The sequence below is a fragment of the Carcharhinus amblyrhynchos genome, chromosome 1 (assembly GCF_965287045.1).
Source record: "Carcharhinus amblyrhynchos chromosome 1, sCarAmb.v2.hapA, whole genome shotgun sequence".
Classification (NCBI taxonomy): domain Eukaryota; kingdom Metazoa; phylum Chordata; class Chondrichthyes; order Carcharhiniformes; family Carcharhinidae; genus Carcharhinus; species Carcharhinus amblyrhynchos.
The window spans coordinates 38,558,366-38,584,158 of NC_137324.1; the positions used below are offsets into that span (position 1 = coordinate 38,558,366).

General features: G+C 41.2%; 1 protein-coding gene across 4 annotated transcripts in view; it reads right to left on the reverse strand.

Moving 5' to 3' along the window:
• LOC145357408 (talin-1) overlaps positions 1-25,793 on the reverse strand; it is a 251,244-nt gene that overhangs the window by 9,376 nt on the left and 216,075 nt on the right. For 2 of the 4 annotated variants that reach the window (XM_080210771.1, XM_080210857.1), the window contains 9 exons: positions 24,304-24,417; positions 20,570-20,716; positions 19,291-19,457; positions 15,441-15,624; positions 13,356-13,481; positions 11,492-11,608; positions 9,096-9,281; positions 5,868-5,975; positions 2,519-2,624 (listed from right to left, as the gene is read on the reverse strand). In XM_080210771.1, coding sequence (XP_080066897.1) covers positions 2,519-2,624; positions 5,868-5,975; positions 9,096-9,281; positions 11,492-11,608; positions 13,356-13,481; positions 15,441-15,624; positions 19,291-19,457; positions 20,570-20,716; positions 24,304-24,417 — 1,255 coding nt within the window. The remainder of the gene's footprint in view (positions 1-2,518; positions 2,625-5,867; positions 5,976-9,095; positions 9,282-11,491; positions 11,609-13,355; positions 13,482-15,440; positions 15,625-19,290; positions 19,458-20,569; positions 20,717-24,303; positions 24,418-25,793) is intronic. The other 2 variants (XM_080211034.1, XM_080210947.1) reach the window with 1 other exon arrangement.

The following is a 25,793-nucleotide window of genomic DNA, read 5'->3' on the forward strand; positions in this document are numbered from 1 at the left end:
CTAGTGTCCTGCAATTCTCTTACAATGATCACAAAAGGAGGTTTTTCACTCCATCATGCCTTTAAGGGTTCTTTGATAGAACTATCCAATTAGTCTTCATTAGTGGTTAGCAATTTAAATTGGAAGCAGCCAGGAATGGAGAGGGAAAGAAAATATAGAAATGCATCGAGAACCTGAGCGTACAGATGGAAGGCGCTGATGAGACCTGCTTGCTCATTTTTTGCTCAGAGACAATGCATACCTCACATTGTAGCAAGAAGCTTGAATAAACCCATGTTATACCTGGCTCAGCTTTTAAAAAAGACAGAATTTGGAGCCTAAAATAGAAGCCGTTTTGTTCTTGGCAGTGTATGTCCTGAGAAAGTTCACCCAACTTATTATTTTAAATTAGATTTCTAATAATTCCAATATTATTGTCAGCTAATTACAGCAGTGAAAAGGCTGCATTTTTAAAATCAATTATTTTTTAAAAAAAGATCGAATAGAACATAAATCGCCAGAATGTAACAGGTTAACATGAATCATAGAAAACTCAACATAGAACTGCCACAATCCACAACTAAATGAAACCTCCAGCACATTATCAACCTCAGCACATAGTTTCCTCCAGTGTTTTGTGGCTGCAAACAATTCACAGAAAAATTCCATATAAAGAAGTCAGTTCGACATGTAGGTCTGGAACATGACGACATCATTATAAATCATACGCTGGTGTATCTGGGAAAGCTGTCTGTGGGGCAACATCAAATTATCAGCCTTTTAATTTATTACACTAATTCAGTCCAAAAGAATTTCTGTTGTATAAATTTCCTTCCTATGTGGTTTTTAGCTGCTACACGCAACTGTTAATTTTGTTACTTTGGAGCATACCCAACACAATTCTTTAATTTCGCCAATACAAATGCCTGATGTATGAGTCTACTTAGTCTACATAAGAACATAAGAATGAGGAGTAGGAGTAGGCCATCTGGCCCCTCAAGCCTGCTCCACCATTCAATAAAATCATGGCTGATCTTTTTGTGGACTCAGCTCCACTTACCTGCCCGCTTGCTATAACCCTTAATTCCTTTACTGTCCAAAAAATTTATCTATCCTTGCCTTAAAAACATTCAGTGAGGTAGCCTCAACTGCTTCACTGGGAACTCCACAGATTCACAACCCTTTGTGTGAAGAAGTTCCTCCTCAACTCAGTCCTAAATCTGCTCCTCATTTTGAGGCCAGCCCCCTTAGTTCTAGTCTGCAAATAAAAAAAATCCTTCTCATGAGCTGAAATTAAAGTTGATAGAGATTGATTCATTTAGTTTACTTGTTCAAATACAAGTGCAACTGAAGAGATTTCCTGAACAGGGGATCAGCAGACCAATTTATACATAAATTCTACAACACTCTCAATTTCTTGAGACTATCCCAATTATTTAAGTTTTAACTATCAAGTTTAATAATTTATCCAATTTTTCCCTATTGCTTTGAGTCTTGATTCTTTGAAGTCAGAAGTTTTTACTCTTATTGTGTTTATTGTTCTCCCAATTTTCTTTTACCTCTTTGCATCTTTTCTCTTTCTTTATCAATTCCCTATGTGTGAACAGGAAACGTAAAGGCAAGGTAAAAATTGCCATAGTCCCAGAAGACCATAGGCTATTTGCCCCTTTGACGGGGAGAGCTGACTATGATGAATTAACCTGAGGGTCACCACACCTCAGGTAAGAGGCAAGGTTAAGACAACGGGGCCTTCATGAATAACCATTACAGAAATTGTACCCACACTGTTGGTGTTGCTCTGCATCACAAACCAGTCATCCAGCCAACTGAACTAACTGACCTGGAAGTGCAAGAGATAAATACAAAAACAAACTACTGCAGATGCTGGTAATCAGAAATAAAAACTTGGAACTCTGGAAAAACTCAGCAGGTCTGGTAGCATTTGTGGAGAGAAAAGCAGAGTTGACATTTTGAGTCCAACGTGACTCTTTTTCAGAATTATTAATGCAAGAGATAAAGATGCACTTGGCAGGAGCAGGTGAGTAACTGGGTAAATGATCAGTAGAATCACTGATGTCCTTTTCCTTCTCTCCAAAACAATCCCTGGCCCACAAAGAGGCAGGCCAGTGATGTCATCAGCTTAGCCAAGATTGACTGACTAACTCGGCACAAAATAAAATTTCCAATATGGGACATTCCTAGACTCCAGGCAGCAGCACATAGTAAGACACAGTTCCTGAGGGTAGCTCCAGTTGTCCTTGACAGTAAAATGCAAATATTAAACTATTGAGCTACAAAATTTGATCATTCTTGAAACGGTTCATGAGAATTTTCTTCTCAACTGCTTTTCATACCCAGGTCATATCGCAGCACATTAGAGCCCAACATGAAACAATCTAAGACATAATCCTTGGTCATGCATTTCATCCAAAGCTATTTCTCTTTAAAACATTTTCTCTTAAAAAATCTTTTCTTTACACACATTAACAATGATTCTGTAGCTCAAATAATTTAACTAAGATGCAGAAGGTTTTCTTACCTTTCATGGCCTCTGCAGCCTGGATGAGCTCTGTGACAGAACCAGCCACACGTTTCGAATACGCTGCCAGCTGTTGTTTGAGATCTGTTGATGGCTTCTGAAGAATCTGGAAAGGAGATCAAAAAAAAATACTGAACAACAGGGGGAGAATAAGTAATTCAACAACCATTAGTTTGTGAGGCAGGATCATGATGGCAACACAATTGCCTTGAAATTGCATTGTGCAACAACAGCTTGTGTCCCAAAACGGAGCGCAGGAATTGCAGACTCCTAGCCAGCCAGCATAATTAATGACCCCTCACACCCCAGAAATACTCCCTTTCACCTTCTTCCATCAGGAAAAAGATACAAAGGTCTGAGGTCATGTACCAACTGACTCAAGAACAGCTTCTTCCCTGGTGCCATCAGACTTTTGAATGGACCTACCTTGCATTAAGTTGATCTTTCTCTGCACCCTAGCTAGGACTGTAACACTACATTCTGCACTCTCTCATTTCCTTCTCTATAAGAAGTATGCTTTGCATAGCGCGCAAGAAACAATACTTTTCATTGTATAAATAATACATGTGACAATAATAAATCAAATCAAAGAACTTTTCCACCTGCCTCACTAGTCAATCATATTTGAAACAGATTTTAGACCCACTGGTTCGCTAGGGCAGCCAGCACCTTTTTGGGCTCAACTTCGTAAAATTAGCTCTGGGAGTCACTGGCAAGCAAAGGTAAATACGTTGCCTAAATGTAAAGAAAGTGCTCCTCCAATATCACATCTAACCGACTCTTGATCACCGCTGTACTTGATCCCCAAGGCTCCTTTATACTTTCATTTAACTCCCACTAAGCTTTTGCCCTAATAGCAGATGAACTCTTATCCTCACATCAACCAGCTATGTGGTTGCTATGGCAATATCACCATCCTAGGTAGCCCAGCTGAAATCAAGAGTTGACTAAGCGATGCAAGAACTCTCATCCAACAAGTCTACACCACCTGCTATTTTACAATTTCATTACATTAGTCTCCATTGTTTCCCAATTATTGTATTTGCTAAACAGAACAAGAAAGGTTTACTGAGTTAGGTCGCAGATCAGCCACGGATTCATTGAATGAAGGTACAAAGCTCGAGGAGCAAAATGGTCTATTTCTATTCTGATGTTCCTAGAAACTGAAGAACAAATCCCTCAAACACAGCAAAAATGGCAATACATGAGAAATTCAGCACATGCAATTGGTTTGAGATCAGAACACAAACATGCTGTAAGATATCGCACTCCCATTCAATAAACTAAGGCAGAAAAGTCCACACAGATGGGCTTACAAATATATCACCACATGACTTGTGGGGAGAAAGAAGAGGGATTATTTCACCACTGAAATTAAGACCTACTTCAGAGGAGGTAAATGACATAATATGCTCATGTAATGTATCTTTTCCTGGCTACGCTGCTGCAACTTGGCATGTGGGCCTCTTGACTTCTTCAAAACAACAGAATCAAAACCCAAACATGGCTAATTAAGGCCATTTTTCACTTTTACATAATTCAGTCATGGCTCCAGCACATAACTTGCAGGTCAGTCACATTTCTGAAAAAGACAATCAGATATAGTGTCTTTTGGTTGAATTTCTTTAACCAATGATTTCAGGGGCATTGATAGCTCGGAGTTGAGATTATTAGTCATATCATACAATCATTTTTAGACATACCTAAATGAACAGTTTAAAGTTTAGGTCTGCGATCAGTTTCACAATAGCTTTAACCTAATTTTGAGCTATCCAGTCGGATTCTAGAAAAATGATTCAATTCACAACAAGTTTATTAGGAGGATCCCAACAGACTAACATACCCACTGAGCAAATAAAAAAAAACAAACTTAAAATGTTACTGCATTGTTTTTTTTCTCTGTTCGCCTACTTTCTCTTTGAATTCACTGTCCTCTGGTACAGATTATATCAGGCCCTCCCACCATTATAAGTGGCCAGTTTAATCAAGGCTGTGTAAGGGGCAAGTGGTTATTAGTTTTCCAAGAGGGGTTCACATTAGAATCTCTGCATGACCAATACAGGGTGGTACAAGAAACATGAATTTGCACATATTTGGCAACACTGGAAGTCAGTAGCTCTGCAGTACATCACAAGCAGCTGCAGCTCTGCCTGGAGGAACGATTCATTCCAAATCACTTCTCAAATTCTCTATATTTGGACAAACCCATGCATAACATTCAAGCACAGCCAGGCTACTAATGCTGCTGTGACTCGGGCTACTCACCGGCTTTGAAATAAAGTGAAGGAATAAGTATGGAATGTGGAAGGAAAAGAGACAGAGGTAATTCAACAAAATATAACAGGACAAAGCAACATCTCCAAGAAAAAACTCATTTCAGGTTCAATTCCCAAATCGTGACAGATTGAAATACTCAAACTGTGCAGGGGGACTACAATTGGCAGGCAGCATTGGCTCAGAGAATGATAAAAATTAGCCAGGATCACCCCTTCCTGATCAGGATGTAGCAAACCTTGAAAGAAATACGGATGTCAGCTAAAATTCAGACTGAACTTAGTTGTGGTTTAAACTATAGTTGGAAATACCCATCACCACTCATTGTCTACACTTAGAAATAGACAGTTGAATGCAAAAGAGTGACTAACGCCCACAGACCCAAACGATCACTGCCTTCAGCGAGAAGGGAAGGAGATAATTGACAGAATAAGGAAAGAATGTATATATTAAAGCTTGCTTGCTGAATTGGGTGGCTGCCTGTGTGGAGTTTGCATGTTCTCCCAGTGTTTGCATGGGTTTCTTCCCACAGTTCAAAGATATGGGGGTTGGGTGGATTGGCCATGCTAAATTGTTCCTTGGTGTCAGGGGGACTAACAGGGTAAATATTTGCAGTTATGGGGATAGGGCCTGGATGGGATTGCTGTCAGTACAGGCTTTATGAGCCAAATGGCCTCCTCCTATACTGTAAGGATTCTACAATTCCCTGAATTAATGTTAAGGCTGTGGAGAGGACAGCAGAAAAGATTTTCCAGATTTGCTCCAGGGATGAGCAACTTCAGTTATTTGGAGAAATGAGAGAATTTGGGATTGTTCTCCTTGGAGTCAAGGTGATGAAGGGGAAATTTAATAGAGGTGCTGAAAATGATGGTGGGTAAGATGCTCTGTTGGAGAGTTGAAGACCCAATGGGCCAAATGACCACCTTCTGCACTGTAGAGATTTTATGATTCGATTCTATGAAAGTGCCTTTTCAACAAAAACAGCTAAAATTAATTAAAAATTTTGTTTTGCACATTATAAGCATAAAGAATAGAACTAGCTGATGAGAAAACAGTTTAATCACATGAAACTTACAATAAGTACATGTTCCAGTAGAGCCAGGTAACCCTCAGAACACTCTTTGCCAAAACGAAGAGCTCGGGTACGAACATCGCTGGACACTTCTGGGTGATAAGCTGCTTGCTATAAAAACATTCAATAAAACATTGTTAGTTATCTGGCTTTGCTCTCAGCCTTCTATCAGTTCTTTTTTTTCAGCTTGTACAAGCACCACCTCCCACAAACTTGTCTTACTTAATCTCTGACATGAAAAATCATTATGAAGATTAGAAGCGTCTGCAATTATTCTGTTTGACGGGTTATAGTCTCCAATTGGCTCCCCATCATTGTTAAAAATGGGGAAGATAATGTTCCAGGCTCCTTTGACAAGACTAAATGGTACCGTGGTACAGTGGTTAGAACATAGAACAGTACAGCACAATACAGGCCCTTCAGCCCTCGATGTTGTGCCGAGCTATGGTTAGCACTGCTGCCTCACAGCGCCAGGGACCAGGGTTCAATTCTGGCCTCGGGTCACTGCCTGCATGGAGTTTACACTTCCACGTGAATTTTTTCCAGGTGCTCCAGTTTCCTCCCACAGTCAAAAGGTGTGTGGGTTAGATTGATTGGCCATGCCAAATTGATCCTACTATCAAGGAGATTAGCAGCGTAAATGTGTGGGGTTACAGGAATAAAGCCTGGTAGAACATAGTCAGTACAGACTCAATGGGTCAAATGGCCTCCTTGTGTACTGTAGTGATTCTATGATTTCCAAAACTGCAATATCCACCATCTAAAAGAACAAGCACGGCAGATGCATGATGGTAATCATCTGCAAATTCCCCGCCAAACAATATCATCCTGATCTGGGCCTAGTTCGCCATTCCTCTATGGTCACTGGGTCAAAATCCTGGACTTCCCTTCCTAACAGCACTGTGAATGGACCTACAACACATGGACTGTAGTGGTGCAAGATGACAGCTTATCAGCACTTTCCCAAGGGAAATTAGGGATGGACAATAACAGTGGCCTCACCAGAGATGCTCACATCCCAGGAATGTGTGGAAAAAGGTCTAGCAGAGTTTGCTAGATACTTCCAGCTAAAAGACAGGGAACAAAATGCCACCAGACTATAAAATGGATGATTTCATGAAATCGCGTCCTTTATCAAGTTGGAAGAAAATCAGTAAAAACAAAACTGGGTAGGAATACATGCTGAAAGTGGGAGAAATTTGAATTTTGAAAGAGAACCATATGCATTTACCAGAAAACTGTTTGCTTCTATCTAGATATTTTCACTCACTTAATTCTAGTTCAGAGATGGGAAACATCTTCATCACAGCATTCCTTTGTTCGACTAAGACTGTTGGGCAGTTTAGACCTTTGCCTTACTAATTTCAATGCTATTTTACCACTAACCAAGACAAAACACATTTACACGAGGGAAAGACAACCAGGGAACTGTATCTACTTGTCTGGTTTAAAAGATTGTTTTGTTTTGCGACAGTGTCTTGAGGGGGATCATGTGACTAGTTCTGAAATCTGCCTGACAACAAGCCTGGGTTGTTAGAGGTTAATAAGAGGCAGATTGTTTTACTGGGAAGAAGGTCCAAAGATGTGGGCTAGATGGATTGGCCATGTTAAGTTGCCCCTTAGTACCAGGGGGATGAGCTAGAGTAAATGCATGGGGTTATGGGATAGAGCCTGGGTGGGGTTGTGGTTGATGCAGACTCAATGGGCTGAATGGCCTCCTTCTGCACAGCAGGATTCTATGATTCTATAAGGTGCAGGTGTTTACACTTGGAAGACAATGGCAGTAGCCAGTGTGTAACAGTGTTTAGTCTGAAGTCTCAAACTTCATAAAGAATATCAGGTTGTAAACAATTATGCTATAAACTATCCATTCAGTCTCAAGATGAGACAGCTGGGATCTAAAGGATAGCTAATCACATTTCTAACTGGATCTATGGCCCGTGTGATTCACATTGCCAAGCAGATATGCTTTGAGGGGAGAGTGGTTTCAAAGATATCTCCAGTTAGTCGATCAGGATCCAGTAGAGAGGGAGCAGCTAGAGGGCAAAAGCCTCTACAGTTCACCAAGTAGGAATGCAGGGAGCGGGCGGGAGGGGGGAAAAATGTGCTTAAAAAGACCAAATTTGTGAGGATTTGAAACAAGGCTAGAAGATTCACCCAGCTTGAGCTATAGGGAGAATTGCCAGGGAAAAAAAACCTCATTATGAAATACAGTTCATGGGGTTGAAAGTTACTAGGCTGGGAAAGGAAAGGAACAGAAGTAAATTTTCAGAAGTTGAAAATCACTTTGGATTGGGTCCAGGAAAACCAAATGACACTTAAAATGCAGTAATGGTTGTTAAAAAGACAAGGGGAAAGTTAACTCTGTAGTTCAAAGTTCATGAAACACTATTTTTGCAGGCACAGTTACAGTAAAAGGCTTTTAAACCTTAACACCATGCTTTCAGTTATCAACTGGGAAGTTTGATTTTTTTTTTAAAAATCAGTCTCTGTGACCATTGTAATATTATATCAGGTTAGAGGAGAAAAAATTCACTCTCAACAATATTTAAGTTTTAAAATTAATAGTGGATCCCAGAAAGGCCAATACCCAAATAGCTCACTTCTACTTTGCCACTAGACCATAACCAGCCAAATATTTTCCACTATTATAGTGGAGTCACCAACAATTCAGCTATTGACATTTTTGCTCTCAGTTTATTAGGGATGGTTAATTTGTTTAACATGAAGAATGCCTGATCTGAATTGCATGATAAGAAACTTATTATCTTAATACCGGTCCTATAAAAAAATTGCAGTGGTGGCGTATAAATCCTAGAATAGGTTTCCCACCTTGATGCTCCAATGACAATTACAAGGAAAACCCTTGTAGCTGCATCACAAACAGCCAGGAGCTTCATTTTTGACTGATAGAGACAACTAATTCCAGGGAACTCGAGTGAAGGTGAGGAAATCTGCATACTAATCCAACAAAATGGATGTTGGACTGCTTGCAAGGGGCTCTCAAGATCAACTTGGCCTGATACTTTCTCCTATGGTTTGCAAAGAGCCTATTAAAAAAGCAAAGAAACCTCCAGAAGCATTTTTCCTTTTAGAAATAGCAAAAATATTGAGTAACGAGCACTCCCCTGGTTGCTTCTCCAAATGCACAAACAGCCATATCCTTTTGTTGGTTCATTTCAGTGTACGCTGAACAGGCACTTCACAATTGATGTCTTAGTTATTAGGTACCTTACAAGAATGAAGCATCTCCGCAATGGCTTTGCGGCTCAGGTTGGCAGTAGCAATAACATCCTCTTGACGACAGGAGTTTCCTGCTGCTACAGCTTTAGCAGTGGCAATAGTAATGCCTTTGGTCATCCGGATAAATTCTTCCGGCGTCGATGTCTTAGGTGGTGGGTCTGCTGAGGAAAATACCTAAAGGAATAAAACAGGATTTCAGTCAAAACAGTAAGCTCATAGAAATATTTTTGCAACACTTTATCGCCCTCCGATGTTTCTTGAGACACAGAAAAGAATTTCAGTTTTGAATGGATTGTCTATTTCTCGCAGAGGTACAAAGAATATACAGAAGCCAGATCTTTTCACAGCCTTTAAGGCCTTCCTCTTAAAACACAGGAAAACTTTTTCTTGACCTAAAACAATCTTGGCGGACAGAAAGGCAACAACCAGAGGCAAATTGATTTTCCAAAGGCAGTACTCTATCCTTAACGTTCTATCCTAATCCTTAACGTGCTTAATGTTTCTATGTGAAAACAGGTGAACTCTTTCAGGAAATAGTTCAGTGATGTGTATAGAGCAACTAATCAAAAAAAAAACCACAGTCCGGAGTCTTGACCTTTCTTTAAGCTGTTTCAATGCTTGTACTGGAAAATAGTTGATAGATATCTCCTGTTGTCAGCTCAACAATTTCTCAACTGTACAGGTGACTAGTTGACACTGCCACTAAGCAATTCCAAGATTTGCAGTATCAAGTTAGACAGATCACAGCTAGACCATCATCCTCATGGTGAGGGGAGTGGGGAACAGCAGGAGGAATGAGAGGGTTAGATAATCAGCCAGGATTCTCACTTTGTATTGACATATAGGACAAGATCAGACTTGGCTTTCATGCCTGTTAGTTGGCTAATCTGTCAAGTGGTTCACACTTGTGCACACTTGGAGGCTGGCATCTATAATTTCTACCCTAACCAAAGTTAATATCTGCAGGACAGAATTGGGGGAAAAAAGATTAAAAATATGGAACTTATTTCTCCCCAACTCCCCTAGGTGTCCTTGTGCATGAATCACAAAAAGCTGGTCTGCAGGTGCAGCAGGTAATTAAGACAAGTTAAATTGTGTCCTTCATTGCTAGAGGGATGGAGTTTAAAAACAGCGAGATTATGTTGCAGCTGTATAAGGTGCTGGTGAAGCCACACCTGGAATACTGTGTACAGTTTTAATCTACTTACATGAGAAAGGATGGGTGCAGAGGATGTTCACTTGGTTGATTCCAGAGATGAGAGGATTGGCTTATGAGGAGAGACTGAGTAGACTGGGGCCATACTCATTGGAATTCAGAAGAATGAGGGGAGGTCTTGCAGGAACATATGAGATTATGAAGGAAATAAATAAGATAGAAGCAGGGAGGTTGTTTCCACTGGCAGGTGAGACTAGAACTTGAGGGCATGGTCTCAAAATAAGGGGGAGCAGGTTTAGGACTGAGTAGAGGAGGAACTTCTTCACACAAAGGATTGTGAATCTGTGGAATTCCCTGCCTAGTGAAGCAGTTGAGGCTACCTCATTGAATGTTTTTAAATTTTTGAACATTAAAGGATGGTGAGTGGGCAGGTAAGTGGAGCCAAGTCCACAGAAAGATCAACCATGATCTTATTGAACGGCGGAGCTGGTTCAAGGGTCCAGGTGGCCTACTCCTGCTCCTAGTTCTTATAACTTTGCCCCCTCACCTACAAAACAAAACAGCCAAGCAACTGATGGCCAAGAGGTGGTTTCGGAAACACAACCCACATTATGCATCATATTCAAACAATACTCCCCAAGAATACCCTGCACTTGATTTAAGCTGGTCAACTGCTCCCCGCCCCACAGCCTTATCAAGACAAAGGCAAAGTGGGACACAATTTTCAATTCTTAAAAAAAATTATGGAAAAGTTATAACTAAACAAAAGTCAGCGAATAATGGATAGACAGACAGAGAAAACGTGAGTAAAAACAAACTCAGCATGCCTGCCAGCAGCAGTGGAGACAGAAACAGAGTTAACATTTCACCTCCAATGTGACTCTTCCTTGGCATTGGAGGGATGAGGCACCTAAAAGATTACCAGTAGTTCCACAATACTTGGCATATCTGCTGCTCTGTTTTCTATAGCTATCAATACAGAAGAGTGTTTTTTTTGGTCACAATATACAGAAATACTCATGGCAAAAATCAGCAAGAAGATTTAGTAAGATATGGAGGAGACGAAATGTAGAAAAATCTGAAATCTTAACTTGTGAAATGTTTCAAGGAAGAACTTTGGGGATTTTCACAGTAACTTTATTACAGTGTGAATGTAAGCCCACTTGTGACTAACAAACAAACTTTTGGATGCCATCATAAAAAAAACGGCTGAAGGTGAAATACGTACTGCAAGTTCTTGACGGATGTGCTCAATAGTGGCTTCTAGAGCTCGTGTTCCTCTTGTAGCTTCATCTTCTACAGCCTTTACAGTCTTCAGCAGTGAGGTCACATTGGTCACCATAACCTGACCAGATACAAAAGCACTGGATATTAGAACTAAATCACCAGATTTAGTCTTTTTATTGCATAACTGAATAATTATAATACTAAAGGCTACACTTGACTTTCATTCTCAAAATCCAAAGTTTTGCTCATGAAAAGATTTCGGCTAAGGTTTTGATTTTTCAGCGAGTGCTGTTAGTGTTAATAACTGGAAAACCAATTATTAAATATTAAATGTTATTAAATTTGTTAAATCATAAAGTTAGAAAAACATTAATGTCATAAAAATCACCTCAAATGCAACTATTAATATTTGTCTACCTTCGTGCATTGTTTTTGGAATACTTAGTGACTTTACCACCCTTAGCTGCTCACCCAGGCACTTGAGCTATGAGGAGAGGCTGAATAAACTAGGCTTGTACTCGTTAGAGTTTAGAAGAATGAGGGGAGATCTCATTGAGACGTATAAGATGATGAATGGGATGGATAGGATAGAGGTGGAGAGACTCTTCCCGCTCAAAAAAGACAGTAGGACTAGGGGGCACAGCCTCAAGATAAAGGGGAGGCGGTTTAGAACGGAGTTGAGGAGGAACTTCTTCACTCAAAGGGTGGTGAATCTCTGGAATTCTCTGCCCGTTGAAGTGGTGGAGGCTGCCTCGCTAAATATTTTTAAGAAGCGGGTTGATGGGTTCTTGATAAGAGAGGGGATTAAGGGTTATGGGGAGAGGGCGGGAAAGTGGAACTGAGCCACAACAGATCAGCCATGATCTTATTGAATGGCGGGGCAGGCTCGAAGGGCTAGATGGCCTACTCCTGCTCCTATTTCTTATGTTCTTATGTTCTTATAGTCTGTAATATCAGTGTTCTTCTCACCAATGTTGAATCTCTAATTCGATATATTCTGACTGCTACAACCACTTCACTATGTTTGAGCTTTGTCTCTGCCCCATCATCATTACCATCATAACCAAAACTCTAATTTACCCTCTAGACTTGGATTCTCTTCACACCCTCCTTATTACTCTCCCAAGTGCTTTCATAAACTCCAGATTTAACTGTCCTCAGTCTGTTCCTCGCTAGGTCTGCATACGTATCACCCCAACAATCATCAACTTACTGTTCCAACTGCACTGTGGATTTTGAAGTCATCATCATTGTCTACAAACACCTTCAACAGTATTGCTCCAATTGTGACCTTTTCCAACTTTATGATCTCAAGTCCTGTAACAGCAGCACATTGGTATTGCCCCCACCTCCCAAAGTCCTACTGATGATAAAACCTTTGGCTGTTCCTGCCCTATTAAACTCTTCTTAAAATTCTGCCACCTCTCTCCATCTCCTCAAAACTTACCTATTTAGCAATGCCTTTGGGAGCCTATTCTAACTACATCACTTATATTCAGTATCTACTTCCACTCAAAGTAGCTTGGGGTATTTTTTCCTTTGTTAAACATGCTATGCACCTGCAAGTTTGCTCAGACTGACTGATACCTGCTCACAGGGTCACTAACGCACCTTATTGGGAGTTAGCTGGAAAGCAGGAAGAATATAGTCTGTAAACAGGGAGGACAATGATAGGGCTTCCCTACAATACCCTGTTAGTCAAATACCCTCTTGTTCACACATGAAGTACAATCAGGTAAACAAAGTACTAAATACCTATTGATGATCAAGAATGGTTACAGGGCTTAGGAGGAATATCCACAGGTGGAAAACAGTTGCTATGTGCTGTGAATCATGCTGAACATTGACATTGATTCCATTGTTACCTTGGCAGCATTCTTGAGATTATACATGGATGGGTCATCCGAAGCCTTCCCTGATGCTCCTTTTGTGGCACTAATAAGATCTCCCAGGGCCTTCGCTACATCTTTCACCGCATTAATCAGTACAACCTAAGAAAATCAAAAAATGTTACGTACAAAAAAAAATAAGCTTTTCAGCACATCAGATGACAAAACAAATGCCTTTTTATGATGACCACTTCCAAAATGGGAGGCACAGTGGCTAGCATTGCTGCCTCACTCACAGCACCAGGGGCCTGGGTTCAATTCCCAGCTTGGGTCACTGTCTGCGTAGGTTTTCTCCAGATGCTCCGGTTTCCTCCCACAGTCTGAAAGAAGTGTTGGTTAGGTGCATTGACCTGAACAGGCACCGGAATGTGGCGACGAGTGGAATTTCACAGTAACTTCATTGCAGTGTTAATGTAAGCCTTATTTGTGACTACTAAATAACTTTTAACTTTACTTTAACAGGACTCCTCTCAACAATAAGCAAGGCATTTTCTGCACTGCAGGGTTTCTATGATTCTTTCAGTGACATTAAAGCATGAACTCAGTCAAGAGCAACAGCATAAAAAAATCCGGCTTTAATAAAAAACTCAGTTTTATTGCTAGTTACATCATCAGGATGCTAATTAACATTACAGTAGAATTACTCTGAATTGACAAAATTCATTATGCACCGTAAAACTGGATTATAAAGCAGTAAAGAAAATACTACAGTATACGTGGTATTTATTTAAAAATACTGCAATGTGATCAATTTGAGAAAGCAGCGTCAGAACCCTCAATGCACTGATTCAATGGAAAGCAGAAAACGCGTGTGGCTTCTGTAATGACTTGTTTCAAAGCAGTCAAGTTAACTGATTAAAGCTGCACATAATTTAAATTTATGAAAAACATTTCAACAGGCTAGTGTAATTGGAACCATTCTGGGGTCTATGCAATTGAAAACATGCAAAATTACTTGCAAAGACAGGAGGCCAAAATGTAAGTATGCCTGCACAACAAGTAAAAATATAGACACGTTGTCAATTTTTTAATCATGGCTGTGCCAGAGCACAGAGCTGGAGATGAGCAAATGCTTAAAATACTGCCTTGGTTAATAATTCATCTTGCTGATTTCAGCTGAATTGCTGGATATGGTACGAAGAAGTCAAACTCCTGTAAGACTCTACCCAACAGAACTGTGGAAGAACTTCACACAGACTGCAGTAGCTCATGAGGGTGGGTCATTAACCAGCATCTGAACAGCAATGCCTCTACTTTCTCAGAAGACTAAGGAAATTTGGCATGTCAGCTATGACTCTCACCAACTTTTACAATGCATCGTAGAAAGCATTCTTTCTGGTTGTATTACAGCTTGATATGGCTCCTGCTCTGCCCAAAACAGCAAGAGGTCACAAATGTCGCCCAATCCATCACGCAAACCATCCTCCCATCCACCAAGTCTGTCTACACTTCCTGCTGCCTTGGCAAAGCAGCCAGAATAATTAAAGACCCCACACACCTCAGACATTCTCTCTTCCACCTTCTTCCATCAGGAAAAAGATACAAAAATCTGAGGCCACGTACCGACCAATTCTGGAACAGCTTCTTCCCTGCTGCTGTCAGACTTTTGAATGAACCTACCTTGCATTAAGTTGATCTTTCTTTATGCTCTAGCTATGACTATAACACTACATTCTGCTACACTGTTTCTTTCTCTACGAATGGTATGCGTTGTCTGTATAGCGCGCAAGAAACAATACTTCTTACTATAATACTTTTCTATTAGAAACAATACTTTTCTAAGTGACAACAATAAATCAAATCAAATCAATTAAGGGTGCTCGACAAATGCTGACCTTGCCAACAACACAAACTGACAATGTGTCCATGTTTTTACTTGTTGCAAGCATGCTTAAATTCTGGCCTCCTGTTTTTGCCAGTAATTTTACTGGTTTTCAATTGCATCCATGAAGGGAATTTAAAAGAATTTTTTTTGCAAGAGAAAATTGGAATTTGCCCACTGCAGCTCAAGATCAATGGGTAAAGTTAAGAAAAGGATAAAATATATTGAACGCTTTTAACCTGGGTTTCAGGATCATCAGAGCCCAAGCTCGCAGCTCCTAATTTCACCACCTCTGCCAGTCGAGTAATTGTGACAACGGAGGACTGTGCGGCATGTGCTAACTTCTCTTGGCTCGCGGCAGCTCCAGATACAAGCAACTTTGTGTCTTCCACCAGAGCTTTAGCAGTTTTTAGAATGTTCTCCCTGAAATGATTATACAAGACAAAATTAGAACAGCTTAAGTCTCTCAAATATTTAGCAATAGATTTGTGAATTTTACAGTTTGAGTTGCAATCCATAGACATGCAATTATATAAACAAGGATATTCTCCAAAAACATCAAGACACCAGTCTGCGGATTCAGACTTCAGATTAGAGGATCACACCAATGTTTGGTTTCACAGGCAAACAATAAGCTGAAGAACAAAAGTTGTTTTTGATCATTCAAAAACCAATCTTCACAAATGTTACATAAAAAGGCTACTTGCACTTATTTTGCACCTTTAATACATCTCAGAGTAGCAAAAACATCTTATAGCCAATAATTACTTTTGAACCCAGGCACTGTTGTTTTATGAGCTGTGGCAGCCAATTTGCAGTGAAGCTGTACAAAGAGCAGTGACAATGATCAGTTAACATTTTTGTGCGCGCTGCTGAGAGGGATGAGTGCTGGCTAGGTAAATAAGGCTGCGATTTTCAAATGGTTCCATTGCATCGTGCACATTTACTGGAGTGTTTCAGATTAACATCTTATCTAAAATAACGTGGCTCAGACAAATACAGCACTCTCTCCAACTTAAGTGACAGTTTAGATTACATGTTTAAAGTCTCAAAGTTTATTAATTAGTGTCACAAGTAGGCTTACATTAATACTGCAATAAAGTTATCTTGAAAATCCTCTAGTCACCACACTCCTGCGCCTGTTCGGGTACACTGAGGGAGAATTTAGCATGGCCAATGCACCTAACCAGCACATCTTTCGGACTGAGAGGAAACCTGAGCATCCTGAAGAGACCCATGCAGAGACGGGGAGAAAGTGCAAACTCCGCAAAGACAGTGACTCAAGCCGGGGATCGAACCCAGGTCCCTGGCACTGAGAGGCCGTGGTGCTAACCACTGTGCCACCCAATGCTGCACCAGAGCCTGAACTCACGAGCTTCTGTCCCAAGATGTGAGACTGCTGGCACTGAGCCAAGATGCCATAAATATTAATTGGAATTTAAAAAAAGATGTAAAATAGAAAAGTAGCAACCTACACCAAATAATAGTCCAATAAATGGACTATTATTTAAATGGTAAAAAATTGCAACGTGCTGCTGTGCAGAGGGACATAAGACATCCTTGTGCAAGAATCACAAGGAGTTGACTTGCAGGCGTAGCAGGTAATTAAGAAGGCAAATGGAATTTTGTCCTTCATTGCTAGAGGGATGGAGTTTAAAAACAGCGAGATTATGTTGCAGCTGTATAAGGTGCTGGTGAGGCCACACCTGGAGTATTGTGTACAGTTTGGTCTCCTTACTTGAGGAAAGGATATACTGGCACTGGAGAGAGTACAGAGGAGATTCACTAGGTTGATTCCAGAGTTGAGAAGATTGGCTTATGAGGTGAGACTGAGTAGACTGCGGTTATACTCATTGGAATTCAGAGAAGTGAGGGACGGTCTTATAGAAACATTCAAGATTATGAAGGGAACAGATAAGATAGAAGCAGAGAGGTTGTTTCCACTGGCAGGTAAAACTAGAACCAGGGGGCATAGCCTCAAAATAAGGGGAAACAGATTTAGTACTGAGTTGAGGAGGAACTTCTTCACAAAGGGTTGTGAATCTGTGGAATTCCCTGCCCAGTGAAGCAATCGGGGCTACCTCATTGAGGCAAGGGTAGATAAATTTTTGAACATTAAAGGAATTAAGGGTTATGGTGAGCGGGCGGGTAAGTGGAGCTGAGTCCACAAAAAGATCAGTCATGTTCTTATTAAATGTCGGAGCAGGCTCGAGGGCCAGATGGCCTACTCCTGCTCCTAGTTCTTATGGATGCTGTATAAGAGTGGTACTATAATGTTAAGGGTATTTTTCCTATCATAGTGACTGGGCAGAATGTCAATACCAACCAATGTAGCAAGCCCATAATCCTTCAGAATGAGCAGTGGTATAAAGGTTAAATAAAAATTGCCAAACATCATTATGGAACAACACAGCATTAAGGGTTTTTGCTTGACTGTACTTTCCACCTTCCTGGATTCTACTCAGGGGTTGGTGAAATGGAGCTTGTACAGTAATTCAACAACATGCACTGACTGGAGACACATCCTAAAACATGCCTGATGAAAACAGTAACATGACTTCTTTGATTTGTCAGTCATTATCCTGCAATCCAGACAGACAGGAGGTAGGTTCAACTCTCTGATTACTGGACCTAAGCAAGTTCTGGCACTCCACAACACCCAGCCCACTGTGGTTGGGAAAATCAAGGAAAATAAAACCAATGGACGAACACCTCAACAAACGCAAAATACTAAGTGCCAGAGGTCTGAAATAAGAGCGAGTGATGGAAGAGACTCAGGTCAGCTGTGGAGAGAGAAACTGGTCATGATTCAGGTCTGAACTGGAATATGTCATAGATGTAACAGGCGTTAAAGTAAATGGGGGCATGAAAAAGGAGAGGGAAAACAAGACAAAAGGGAAAGTGTGTGATAGGATGGAAGGCAGGAGAGATTAAATAGCAAAAGGATGGTAGCGCAAGGCAGTAGGAGATAGCAATAAGACAGGAAAAGAAACAAAGGGGCAGGGTGCAAAGGAAATGCAGATAGGAAAAGGGGAAATAGTTGCCATCTGGAAATAAAAGGGCAGAGGTTTTGATTCATAATAAAAGGACAGAGGATTTAAATTAAATATTAAGTCCTAAAGGCTGCAAAGTGTCTAACCAAAAGTTGAGGTCCTGTTCCTTGAATTTCGCTGGAATGGTGCAAGAAGCAGAGGATAGAGAGACAAGATTGAGAACAGGGTCGAAAATTAAAGTGACAGGAAACCTGGGTCATGATTGTGAATTGAATTAAGGTGTTCCACAAAGTGGTCTTCCAATCTGCATTTGGTCCCTCCAATGTAAAAGGAGAACACATCATTAGAATACTAAACTGAAAGTACAAGTAAAATTACTGCTCCATCTGGGAGGAGAGTTTGGACCATTGGACAATGAAGGAGCAGATAAAAGATCAAACGTTGGGAAAGATGATTGAGGAGCACAGGAGGCTGTCACTGTGAAAGTGGTTCCAGCAGAATGCTGAAAGGGGAGATGTATTTGGTGGTGGCCTCACATTAGAGATGGCAGAAATAGCACAGAATGATTCACTGAATGTGGAGAGGTGAAAGGTGAGGACAAGGAGACCCCTATCATAGGTCTGGAAGTGATGGGGTATTGTGAGCTGAAATATGATTGTTTTGGTTTGATTTATTATTGTCAGATATAGTGAGACACAGCGAAAAGTTTTTTTTATTGTGTGCCATACAGACAAAGCATACTGTAATAGAGAAGGAAAGGAGTGCAGGATGTAGTGTTACATTTATAGCTAGGGTGTAGAAAAAGATCAGTTGAACACATAAGGTAGGTCCATTCCGATAGTTGCAGAGAAGGCAAATAGGAATGTACACTGTTGAGGGGCTGATAACCATAAGAAACGTTTCAAGCCGTGCACTCAATCTGTGATCTTGTAGAGGCCCCAGTGCCACTTAGATTGTCAGTGAAAAAAATGGCTCCCAATGGGTGATAAGAAAATAACCAGAAATCAAGTTGCTGAAAGTATTGAGTTCTAACTTCAAGAGTACACAGCAGTGACATTAGATACAAGGTGTTAAACAATATCACCGTTGAGTTTACCTGTGGTCAGCAAAGGTTTCTTCATTTTCTCGGTTCAGTGTACCCGCTGTAGCGAACATGATTGTTGTGTCCAAATCAGCAATGATACCAGATACTGTACTGGCAGCAGTAATGCAAGCCTGGGTTCCACGGTTTCCTGCCTGTAAGGCTGCCAACACATGGGAAATCTGAAAAGTATAAGTTGTACAGTTTCTGGGTCATAATCCGATATGTGAAACAGACTCACTTGTAACTGAGATACAATAACATCACTTCCTCACCTCCCCCCCCCAGTCAGATTTTCTCCTTGTGTTGGTCAGCAAAAGGCATAACCACACCCTTTCACTGTTCAGCTGGTCACAGAATTCCTACAGTGCAGAAAAGGGCTATCTGGCCAATTGAGTCTGCACTGCCCCATCCAGGCCCTATCCCTGTGACTCTCGTATTTAACCCACTAATCCCTCCAACCTACGCATTCCAGGACATGAAGGGGCAATTTAGCATGGTCAACACACCTAACCTGCACATATTTGGAGCATGGGAGGAAACCCACACAAACATGGGGAGAACGTGTAAACTCCGCACAGACAGTGACCTAAGCCAGGAATCGAACCCGGTTCCCTAGTGCTGTGAAGCAACAGTGCTAACCAGTGTGCCATTGTGCCGCCTGCTCCCGAAATCTTGCAATTTCAAATAAACCTGTTGGGCTGGTGTCGTGTGACCTCTCAGCTTATCCACCCCAGTCCAACACTGGTATCTCTACATCTTGGTTAACAAGTGTTAACTTTAAGGCCAACCCCTTGTTAATTGGTGAACACACATGCAGACATAAAAGGTATTTAAAACACACAATGGCACGTTTCCTTTATAGAAGGAAATAATTTTAAAAATCAGGACAACAAATGGCAGTTCAGCATTAGGAGGCTTCAAGACCCTTTTGAGGGGAGGTCATTTCAGAGTAGGCCAAGTGTATGTATGTTATTTACATACTGTACAAATTATTCCAATTCTATAAAACTTTTCATCATGCTCTGTATTCTGTATGTTTTGCCTCCTGTGCAATAAATCAGCCTGGAAATCAAATCCAATTGTCACCTTGCCTAATGATAACTTGATCAGCTTTTGAAGATAGCAGGGATCAGGTTTAGAATGTCAAGTTGTCAAGGAATACTGAATATTAGAAGATAGCCACATGTAACTGGAGTCAGAAAGTAACAATTCTGTGTACCAAATCAACATTAAGTTACATTAGCTGAATGAAGAAATTCAATTTCTAGTGTTCTTTATGATAATTCATTACCTTCTCAGAGACTTTGCGGGCACATTCAATAAGTTCCTTCTTAGTATAGGCATCGCTGGGACTGCACTGGAGGGAACCAGCCTTGAGAACCAGCGAGGCACAATTGTGACCCAGTTCCTGCACACGATTCTTGATATGGTTGCCAATCTAGAAATGGATTTAAAAACAGATTACAAGAAAAGATTGCAAGGGGATACTGCGTATTCAGATCGGTCGATTTTCTTTTCATTAGTCACAATGTAACAATGTCTGATGTCCACAAACCTCGCCAAAATAAATTTTCAAATATTACTCAGACCAAGAAAAGATAACATGTCCGCTGTTGAAATTTTCCAAATATTAAAATAGTTTGGTCACCAAATCTGGAACCTTGGCAACACTGGGGTGCACTTTAAGTTGCAGCACCCATGGCTTTGAGAGCAGGTAGGGGTTAAAAGCAAGAAAATTGATGTGCATCAAGAAGCTGGGCTGAAATCATCAAATTTTGCTTTAATTTTTCTTTCACGGGCCAACATTTATTGCCCATCATTGATTACCCTCGAGAAGGTGGTGGTGAGATACCTTCTTGAACCACTACAGTCCATGTGACATCCACAGTGCTGGTTGGGAGGGAGTTCCAGAATTTTGACCCAACAACAGTGAAGGAACGGCAATACAGTTCCAAGTCAGGATGTAAGTAGTTGGAGGGGAACTTGCAGATAGTGGCATTCCTGTGTGTCTGCTGTCCTTGTCCTTCAAAGTGGTAAAGACTGTGGTGTTTGAAGGTGCCGTTTAAGGAATCTCGATGAGTTGTTGCAGTGCATCTTGTGGATGGTACATGATGCTATCACTGTGCATCAATGATGGAGGGCGTGGATGACTAAGTTGGTGGATGCTGTGCCAATCTAACGGGTTGCTTTGTCCTGGATTTCCTCAGTGAACTGCAGCAAGGCCAGGTTCTCAATTTCAATTCCATCTTGGAACACGACTTTTGGAATTTAATTGTGTTTGCTTTCTTGAGCTCAGCAATGGAAGCAAATCAAGGCAGAAATACAGCAGAATTAAGGGCGGAAGATGTGCCAGTAAGTACTACAACCAAAAGAGTAAGGCAATGGTAAGGAGTAAGCTTCCCAGCTGCTTTCTTACCCAGTAGTGTGAAAGACTTTACTCTCAGGATTTGTGCAAAGAGGTTATATTCACCAGTTCCAACTGTAGCACTTCTGATCTCCACTTTGAAGCACTAGGGCTCAGATTAGCATTGGTGACACCTATACTTTTTTTATCCTGAACCTCAGATGACAGCAAGATGACCATCACCAGCAGCAGCACCCATAGGTGAAGAAGCATCATTGCCAAGTATATATGGGGAGAGAGGTGAGTGGTGTTCTTTGTACCCAAGACAGTTGTAAGAGTCTGCATGCACTTGTTTAATTGCTGCATCTGATACTTCATGCGAGTAGCCAGTTTTCTTGGGTGAATATACTATCACAGCTGTCTATGACATTGTGCCACCCATGACAGAGATGGACTCCTCCAATTTTTTTTCACTCTTTCATGGGATGTGGGCACCACTGGCTAGACCAACATGTATTGCCCATCCCTAACTGCCCTCGAAAAGTTGGTGGTGACCCACCTAATGGAATTGCTGCAGTCCATGTGGTTTAGGTACACCCACAGTGCTGCTCAAGAGGGCATTCCAGGTTTTTGACCCAGTGATAATGAAGGGATGGCAATATAGTTCCAAGTCAATGGTACGAGAGACTGGGAGCTGGGCTCTCTATATAGTGCAGTGTGCCTAGAAAGCCTGCCAGTATATTCCACATTTTACACAGCCTTCTTTGTAGACAACCCCCATGGCCAGCATCTGCATCCAGCTGAGCAGAGATTGGAGTCTCCTGTTATCTCAGATACAGATTCTCCCATTATCCTCGTATCCATCATCATCTTTTGTTCAGTGAAGTGAGTCACATAAAACCCAGCTGTTTTCCTTCCTGGTCCCACTGAGGTGTAGGTACCTGAGCTAGTGCATGGCCTGTATGAGCCCTGTGATGGTGCACCCTCAAAAGGAATGACCTCCTTTGAGGAGTCATCATTGCCCTTTTGCACAAACTCCTGTGGGATATTTGAAGACCACGTAGATTAGAAACACAAATTAGCACTGTCAATCCATGAATACTTTAAGGTCCAACTCCCAACTCGTGGGCCAATGCCATTGTTCAAAGTACAGGTATATGAAGAATCACAGGCCATCTCTCTCCCACATTTGCTGCTAAAAGGCTCACTTGTGAGCCCATCAGCAGCTCTATGCAGCAGCAGCAGCTCCCTTGTTCAAAAAGGCAGAAGGTAGGAAATTATGGACCAGTTGGTTTAACATGTCACTGGGAAATTGTTGGGATCCAATATTAAGGAATCAATAATGAGACATTTGGAAAGTCAAAATGCAATCCATCAGAGTTAACATGGTTTTACGTAGGGAAAATTGCCTTTCTCCAATTTGATGGAGTTTTTCAAAGATGTAACAGGCAAAATGGATAATGGGGATCCTGTAGATGTAGTGTATCTGGATTTCCAGATGGCATTTGATATGGTGCTGTTCTAAAGGTTAATACACAAAGTGGGATAAATGGGTCTTTTTCTGGTTGCCAAGGGGAAACTAGTGATCAATCCTTAGGCCCCTAGTGATTTACAATCTATATTAATGTCATGGATACAGGGACAGAATGTAGTCAAATTTGCAGATGAGATTAAATAGGTGGGAAGGCAACTCGAGATGAGGAAGTAAGAAATTTACAAATGGATATGGACAAGTAAGTGAGCCAAAATTTAGCCGGTGTAACTTAACATGGATAAGTATGAAGTTATCCATTTATGTCAGAGGAATTAAAAGGCAACTTATCCAAATGAAGGGAAACAAAATGCTTCGATGCAGAGATCTGGATGTCCTTGTGCACAAATCGCAGAAATTAGTAAGGAGGTGCGGCAGGGCGAGCAAATGAATTTTTGGCATTCACTGTGAATGGAATAAAGAAAGGATTAAAGTAGGGAGGTGCTATTGCAACAGTAAGGGACTGGAGAGACAAAATCTGGAGTTTTGCACACAGTTTTGGTCCCCTTAATTGAGGAAGCATGTAAAGGCATCAGAGGTGGTTCAGAGAAGGTTATTAGGTTGATTGCGGGGATGAAGGACTTGTCTGATGAAGGTGACTAGGCAGTTTCAACCTACACTCGCTGGAGTTTAGAAGAATGAGGGGAGATCTAATTGAGGTATACAAGATGCTCAAGGGGGATTAACAGGATAGAGTGGAAGTTTCCCTTTCTGAACATTCTAGAGTGAGGCACCATAATTTTAAGCTAACGGGTGGCAGATGTAAAACAGAAATGAGGAGGAACGACTTCACTCAAAGAGCCATGGATCTGTGGAATTCTCTACCCTAGAGCGCAGTGGACGCCAGAACACTAAACAAATTTGAGGAGATGGATAGATTTGTAATGAAGGGCTATAGGGAGTGTGGAGGGTAGGAATGTGGAGCTGAAGCAGAGATGAGATCAGCCATGATCATTTTGAATGGCAGATCAGACAGGAGAGGCAGAATGGTCTGCTCCTAGCTCTTGGTGATCATTTTGCATACATTTCACTTGCTGCTGACATTGAGTTAACATGAGTGATTGCATGTATGTTACGTTGGTGTCCAATATTTAATTCTGTCACCAGGTAGTTGGGAGCTCCCCACCCCCATCTTCCCAACTCCAACTACCAAGCATGCTGAGACTCCACTGATGTCCAGCAACATCTCTGCAGCTGTCATTTGCGACATGGCTGGAGAGCCACCTCCAGTACTCTGCCGCTGTGTGTCCAGTGCTTTCGACCCCTGTAAAGAGGGAAAAAAGAGATTGAGTGAGAGCAATGACATGTGTGGAACAGACAGATGAAAAGCATTTGTTAACGGCAGCTATGAGGAAGTGACATGACATTGGTGGACAGAGACAAGAGGATGAGGAAAAACTGCACAAACACTAAAGGATGGATACACTTGTACGGTTATGTTGACATGAGTGATGACATGGAGTAGACTTGGTAAGGCACTACAAGGGTGCAATGTGAAACACACATCAGGATGTCATGGATTGCGCCACTGTACTCACCTTTCCTGCTCATCTTGGGCCATTAAACTGCTTTCAGCATTGAGAATCCTCCAGCTTGGCATCAAACTCTTGCTGACATCAAGGGAAAATCTCTATCCACACCTCCTTGATTTCACTGGCAGGCTTGGTTTCTCCCGCTGTAGGGAACAGTATGTCCCTGTGGGCCCTTATAGCTCCTGGCATCACATCAGAGGGGGCAGGACTCTTACATGGCTTAGCCAATGGACATGTGGCAACCCATTTTATCATCTCTTCGTGTCCTGTTCCCAGTTCCAGAATCCATCACATTTCATGTTTGGTGTGCCCCTTTACACACTGGGAACTACATGGCAATGGATTAAAAACTCTCAGACTGATGCACTGCACTTACTCCAGAGTTTTCCACGCACCTACTGGAATCCCATGTACACAGTTCCCCACTGCTTTGACAAAATAAAGTCCAGCCCATTGTTATCAAACCAGCAGCCAGACCATTGCAAAAGTGGTTGTGTGGCTCAGTCCTCATGAGCCAAGTTGCATTATCAGAAAGGAAGAAAAGAGCCAAACTAAAAACAGGATGACAATAATTGACAATAATGCCCGCAACTTTTCCATAATATTGATCACAACTCTCAAACAATCCTTTTCTATTATGATTAAGAAAAAAAACTTTGGAATTTGCACAAATCTGTGGGCATTTAAAACAACACCAACTTGATGCAAACATTATGAAAATTACCATCAATATTTCGCAAATTATGTTATACGCTTTATGTTTAAAAAAAACTAACTACGCTAACAAAAAGGCAAAGGACATTAGTAATCCAGGCCACTTGCAGCTTAAATCAGTAGAATGTACAGCGTGTTGTACTGTTATTATTTGCAAAGAGTTAGGAACTAATGGTTTTACAGGGTGCCTGTTAACTGCTGCACTGCAGTCAGGTGCCGAGCAACACAACCACGTGGGGAACTATAAGAAATATATTTGATGAGGCTGCAGCATTTTGAATTATAAGCATGATTATTTCAAACTTGTGAACCAGAAAATATAACACACAGCCCAAGGCACCAAGTTGCTGGCTTGAGCTGCAAGGCAAAATTTGCTTAAAATATTCAAAGGGGA